The sequence below is a fragment of the Nyctibius grandis genome, chromosome 10, assembly GCF_013368605.1.
Source record: "Nyctibius grandis isolate bNycGra1 chromosome 10, bNycGra1.pri, whole genome shotgun sequence".
Classification (NCBI taxonomy): domain Eukaryota; kingdom Metazoa; phylum Chordata; class Aves; order Nyctibiiformes; family Nyctibiidae; genus Nyctibius; species Nyctibius grandis.
In genome coordinates, this window is record NC_090667.1 from 34597992 (window position 1) to 34604762 (window position 6771).

Here is a 6771-nt window from a genome sequence, read left to right on the forward strand (position 1 = left end):
TAGAGTAACGGCTAAATCCCTGAAGGAAACAAACAGTATCTGGGATAACGAGGTGGCCTACATGAAATCCCTAGGTCAAGCCAAGAGAACAGGCCTTGCAGAAGGGGAGCAGAAGTGGAGGTGGGTGATTATGGTCACTGTCACAGCCTCAGGAGAAGGTTTAGATGATGACAAACCCTCCCCCATGTCAGGTCTTGCTGCCACCAACGACACACAGATCTGTTGTGTTTGCACATGTGGTACACAACGAATCAAAGAAAAAGCCCCATTCCCTCCGCGGAGCGACCTCGGCAGCCGCTCCTCCTCGGGTCCCTCCTAACATCAAGCACCGGAGCCCCTTCACCTCACTGAGGTCACCTCGGGACCACGCTGGTCCTGTGAGGGACCTGACGCATGGCAGGGATGGAGCTGCCACCACCTCGAAGGCAGCGGGCAGGCAGCACATGCAGGCGTTGGGGTCTGGCTCTGACCGCCTCACCCCAGCTTCAGGCACAGTTAAACCCTGACCACATCCACATTAACCTTTATTCAGATGAAAATACAGACCGAGCACCCTAAACCAGAAAATGGACACTTCTGGAGGTACAATTAGGCACAGAATAGTATCAAGGAAATGATTACCACCTCATCACCAAACTCTGCCTGCGTTACAGCTGCCCAAAACGTGATCGCTGTGGGGCAATAAACCACCCTTATACATGACCCCAGCATTAACAGTCTAACATATGGAAACCATGAGGCTGCGGAAGTCGGGCCAAGAACAATTACAGCAAACGAGTCTCCCAGTCACAGACAACAAGAAAAAAATACTGGAGATGTCTGCAGCGAAGCTTTTGGAACAGATCAGACCCAGTCTCGCCTTCAGCCACCTCTCTGCAGCCCTGAGCAGCCGAGAAGCAGGAACCACCTGGCCCAGGGCATCTTCGAGAACAACATGGGAACGTGGGACACCCTCCATGAATAAATGCAAATCCCCTCCCATAAAACAGAACAATACCACAGGCGAGAAGAATATTTCATCTGCCTAACTGCAGGGTGCAACAACATCAATTTGCCCAAATTACACACAAGCAGAAAGGTAATTGGCGCTGAGCAGAGCGTGTTGTGACTGTTACATCACTCTTCAAAGCCAGCTACAAAAGACTGAAATGCAAGAAAGTAAACAATGGCACGGAATCAAGAGCCAGCCCCTTCCCCAGCACCCTTCCATCTGGCGCTGCTCTGCAGCCTTCCAGCAGCTACTTCTTCAAAGCGCTGCATGTGCAGCCCAGACGTCGCTCGGCTGAGCGCAAGATCCAACACGCCAAGTGACCTCCCGAGGAAACAGGAGAGCTGTTCAGTTTGCACGTTCACGGGTTAATTCGCAGAAAAGCTATTTTATATTTTCAATTAACTCTGTCTTAACCACAGGCTTAAAATGGTGAAACACAACTATATAAAACAACCAACCGAAGGGACGGGAGCCAGTCTGGTACAACAGCAGGGGGGCTCAAAGGGGACAACTCAATGAAAAGGCATTAAGCAGTTACGTATCCTCCAGCTGAAAGTGAGAACTGCCACCAGCTAACAGAACCAGGGACTGTTACAATAACGAGCAGACTTACAAACCGAAGTTATCCAAAAATATCAGTTAATACGGTTTGCTACTGATACTAAGAATCCTGCGTTTGTAGGAGAGGGCTACGCAGACTGGTTTTTTTCTGTCTGACCACACACGCTCAGCCTGCAGAGATCCGTGATGTTTCAGAGGGTACCAACTTTTCCATAATAAGTCTAATAAAAATTAATCTGGAGCCTGATATTTGATGCTCAGTGGTCTCAACAGACGCAACCTTTAATTACATTCTTCTCTAATATTCACAAACAAAGCGCTCTGCTTCAAAGGTCCTCCTCCTGCAGCACCGGCACTTGCATAATAACGATTACGTCCCTCGAAACCGCCGGGCCCGGTGCACGGCGAAGTTCCTTACATAAGAGCCGCAAGATCACCGTCCCCCCTCGCCGGAGCGGCCCCGCCGCCGCTCTTCACCGCAGCAAACCCGCTGCCCCCGCGGCCGCCACTCCGCAGCCCCCGGGCCCGGCCCACCCCCGAGCTCGCGGCCGCTCAACCGACAGCGGTGCGGGCCCGGGCCGGGGGGCTGAGCCGCTCACAGCCCCGCACCCCCCGCGCCGGGGCCGGTTGGGGTTTTAATCATTAGCAATTACAGAGAAGTTTCCCACGGCGCCGTCCCCGCACGGCGGTGGCACCGGCGCCCGCCCCGGGACCAGCAGCGCCGGGGCTCCCGCGGCCGGGACCCCGCCGGGGCCGCTCCCCGCGGAGGGGGCAGTACGGGCCGCTGCCCGGGGAACGCGGGCGCCGCTCCCGCAGCCAGCGCAGCCCGTCCCCGCCGCGCCCCGCCCCGCACACAAAGGCGCGCACCGAGCCGTGCCCCGCCGCGCCCCGCAATGCAGCGGCCCCGCTCCGCACCTTTCACTTGCGCCTCGTAGTCGGCGATGATCTCTTTGTCCTTCTTGAACCTGCCCTGCGATGACATCGTGCGGGACGGCGCGGGCTCCGCCGGGACGCCCGCCCCGGCCCGCCGCGCTCCGCGCACCGCACCGCCGGCCCCGCCGCCGCCTCACCCGGCCGCGGCGCCGCCGCCGCCCGCGGCTGCCTTCATTGGCGGCGCCGGGGACACCGCGCACCGCCCGGACCCGCAGCGCGGCCGGCCTGAGGAGTGGAGCGCAGCCGTGCCGAGCCGAGCCGAGCCGCGCCGCTGCCCGCCGCCAGCCGGGGCGGGGCCCTGGCGCCGCTCCCGCGCTCAGGTTGCGCGCGGGGCGGGGCGGGGCCGCCGTGAGGGGCGGGGCGGGCGCGCTCGCGCCCCTGCTGCCCCCGCCCACCGCCGCCACCCCCGGCGGGGTCCGGGCCCCGCGGGCTGGGGGGGGGGCGGTGTGGGAAGGGGGGCACCGAGGGTCCCGCTGAGGGAGGGAGGGAAGGAGCTGCCGGCTGGGCGCGGCCCCCGCCCTGCCCTCAGCCCCCGGTTCGGCACAGCTCGGCCCGGCCCGGCTCGGCCCCCCCGCCGCCCCACCGGCTCCCCTCGCCTCCCTAAAGCCACGCCTGCTCCTTACCCACAGGCCACAAACGCAGCCGCGGTGGATTTACCGACATAAAAGTAAAGATGAACAGGAGCAGAGCGGCACGAGGGAGGTTCACGGCACAGCTGAGCCCAAAGGCTGTTCAGCTGAAGCTGGAACATCTGACTGGCACCGTCCTTTAAAACCACACCGGGAAAGCTCCCGGTCCCCAAACACAGCAAACCCCGTCGTTCAGAGCAATAAACAAACGTTTGCTCTCGCTTTTCCAGCCCCAGGAGCAGGCCCAGCACACATGTAAAAGGCCATTTTGAGGAGAGAAACTCCTGCTGCGGGTAATCCTTACAGAGCATCACCTCGGGGTGCGGCTGCAGGCCGGCTTGTGGAGGGAGCGCTTCGTTCTCCCTTCTGTTGATCCATCATTGCATTAACCCTGGCCCTGGCTCCTTGGTCAACCACTGAAATACGTGTATTTTAGCAAAATCATGTTTGGAAAACATACGATGCGCAAGGCTGGGCTCTGTAAACTCCCCTCTGCTTAGGCCAGCCTCCAAGCACCCCTACACCGCTTCTGCTGCCCTTAAATCCTCCCCTGGAAACCTTGTTTTCTAGCACTGCATTTCCTCCCCAGAGGTTTGGAAATGAGGGGGTCTGGGGGGGCAAAACTAACTGCGAACCAGGGTGGGATCCACCCAAACCACTGTCCGAAGGTAGAGGTTTCCACGTGAAGATGCGATGCAGCTGAGGGGGTGCCCAGGCAGCCCCGTCCCCCGCTGCCCTGGGCCGGGTGGGCAGGGACGGCGTTGTGGGGCCCACAGAAACAGCCTTGCGACACAGACACTGCAGAGCCCCGGGGGGGACCAGGGAGTGACGTACAGGGGACAGGGAGTGACCTATGGGGGACCAGGGAGCGGGTCGGCGCGAGAGAAAACCCCTTTGCAAACCAAGGGTCTGACCCTAATGAGTTCTCCAATCTTGCCCAGAAGCTGTTTTGAGGGAGGGGCTGCACTTGAACAGATTTGTCATTTTTTGTTAACAATTAAGGAGAAAAAAAGGAAAGAACGTTCATTCTAGCAGAAGATCAATACTATTTAAGGCTCTTTTCCAGGGGTTTTCTGGATGAGTAAGAAAGAGTGGTTGGCACCCAGTGCCATGAAAAAACCCACGCACTTTTGTCAGCAAAGGGTTTCCAAAGCAGCACGCACTGGTCCTGCGTATCCAGCCGCTCGGGGAGCCGGGCCCTCTGTGTGGCTTCTCTGTCCGGCCCCAGCTACTCTCCCATTCCTGCTCTGCACAATGGATCCTTTTGTTGGCATCTTGTGTGGAGGGAATTCAAGGAGATCTGATGATTCGCAGTTATTCTGCCAGCTTACAAAAAATAAACCAAGCCTATTGAACAAATAATTTACCTAGCCCTCGCAGGCAGCACAGAGGAGCATTCTGCCCTTCCAGCAGCCATGAAAAGGCCCCGAGAGGAGGGAGACAAAGGGAGCGCTGCCGGGGGAGGCGGCAGCCTCCGCAGAGCGCCGGGCTCGGGGCTCAGCGCTGCGCAGCCATCGCTCCCGCGGGGCTGAGGCGCTCGGAGCCAGGAGGAGCGGGGCGCAGGGCAGCCCCGGGCACACCCCGGGCACACCCCGGTAAAGCAGCGAGCCCCTGACCTGATGGAGCCAGGCACAGATGGGAGGAGGAAGGGTAGGAATGAAGGGTCTGACAGGGGAAGGGTTGGGTGCAGCCAGCACGAAAGAGGCAGGAGGAAACAAGTGGGGAAAGAAAGAGGCTGTGAGTAATCCTGGGGGTGAGCTGAAAGGATGCAGCAGGGACCCGGGTGCAGACCTGCTTCCCTGGTGCCAGCAAGGAAGGTGGGGCGGGATTAGGGAAACACCAGCGCAGGAGTGTTGACACCTCCATTAAGGACAACTAGGAAGTCTGGAAGAAAAACCCAGTTGCCCCAAGGCCCTGAAGTCTCCCCGAATTGCCCTCTGACTTCTTGTAGCTACTTCCTCGCTGCCAGCCTGCAAAATCAGTAATGGCTCATGATGTCGGGGCTGTACCAGGGCGGGCAGCTTCCTGCTCCCATCGTTAACGTGGGCCCCAGGGAGGCAGCAGACGTGCCTGCAAGGTGGGTCCGGTCTGCACACGGGGCCTCCTGTTCCCTTTAGGACCGAGTCTCCCATGACAATGACCGGCGTTTCTTCCTTTGTGGACACTGTTTTGTCACAGGGCTGAGGTCAACTTAACCTCGGCGACAGCTCCGAGAGAGCCGAACCATCCTCCTTGTTACTACCCTGGTGCCCTTGCAGAGCCTTGTACCTATTATTGGGGGGCAGGTGGGACGGTGGGTCGGTCACGGAGGTGACGCGCCGTCCGTGCCTGCTGAAGTGGGCAGGGGCTGGCTGCCATTGCCCCTTGTCCCTGAAGTCCCTCTGTTGAGCCACGTGGAGAGAGGCCGGGGAATCCCCCTTGTCCTGTGCCCTGTGTGCCTGTCCCAGGGCAGGAAGTTGGTTGTAATTATTTATGAATGATTTCTAATTATGTATTAATTATTTATTATGATGTTGGTTGTAATTATTTATTAAAGTAGCTAAATAGGTGGTGGAGTTGTTCATCTGGGGAATGTAGAACCTCCCTTTTGGCTTTATCCAATTTTTTTGTGGCCTATACTTGTGTTGAAATAAAGTTACCATCAGGTGTTCTAGATCACTTGTTGATTCTAGATCAGGTTCTAGCTCACTTGTTGGTTCTAGCTCATGCTCTAACTTGCCTGTTGGGTCTATATTGGGATCCAGTTTGCTTGACGGTCTAGCTCACTTGTTGGTTCAGGACTGCCTCTTTGGTTCTGGAGCATGGTCTAGCTCGCTTGTTGGTTCTAGACCATGTTCTAACTTGCTTGTTGGTTCTAGATTGGGTTCTGGCTCACTTGGTTCTAGATCACTTCCTTCTAGTTCTCTGGCTGGTTCTAGCTCAGGTTCCCAGTCATTGCGGGGCTCTAGAGCAGGGGAGACTGGGAGTACTCCTGTTTTCTCATCACACAAAGATCTGTGGTACTTGCTGATTTTTTTCCTTTCTCATTTTCTTGCTGCTTTTTTTCTTCTCTGGAAGTTGAAGGCCCATAGGCTGGGGGTCCTGTCATCCCATAGCGCAGCTCTCCCCACTTTCTAGCATGTTGACTCACACTGCCTCTGTGTCCATTCTTTTCTCTAGAGACAACATTGGAAACTGGACCCGTGGCAACCTCCTACTTGCCCGTGTCCTTCACGGCAGCTGGTTGGAGGATTCTTGACAGACTGTCCAAGCGTCTTGCCTAACGCTTCTCATATTGCCCTTGGGACTCACTCTTGTGCCCACAAGCACAGCAGGGCAGCTGTGTCCATTATTTTCGAGTATTCGTTCAAGTTAAGAGCCAGGCTGCATCAGCAACGCTGACTTGCATTTCTTCATTTCTGCAAACAGTTTTGTACAGAGATTACAGAGAAGTTACCCCGTGACAGAAACAAGGAAGCATCTCTCCAAAACACAAGACTACAATCTAAAATTCAGCACACTCCCCCAGACTTGGACTACAAGCACAGCCTCGGTAAATGTGTGCTGCCAGAGCAGGATATTCTTCCAGTCAAAACACAGCCCTCAAAGAGCTCCACAGCTCCTCACTGCACGGAAAACTCCGGAGTGTCACCTGCTTCACCACAGGATGGAACCACG

At 57.0% G+C, this 6771-nt stretch overlaps 1 protein-coding gene across 1 annotated transcript in view; it reads right to left on the reverse strand.

Annotated features, from left to right (window-relative positions):
• Positions 1-2596, reverse strand: part of SRGAP3 (SLIT-ROBO Rho GTPase activating protein 3) — a 91375-nt gene extending 88779 nt beyond the window's left edge. Inside the window, exon 1 of the mRNA XM_068408482.1 lies at positions 2468-2596. Within this exon, the coding sequence (XP_068264583.1) occupies positions 2468-2534 (67 nt within the window). The 5' untranslated portion in view covers positions 2535-2596. The remainder of the gene's footprint in view (positions 1-2467) is intronic.
• Positions 2597-6771: the final 4175 nt, after the last annotated feature.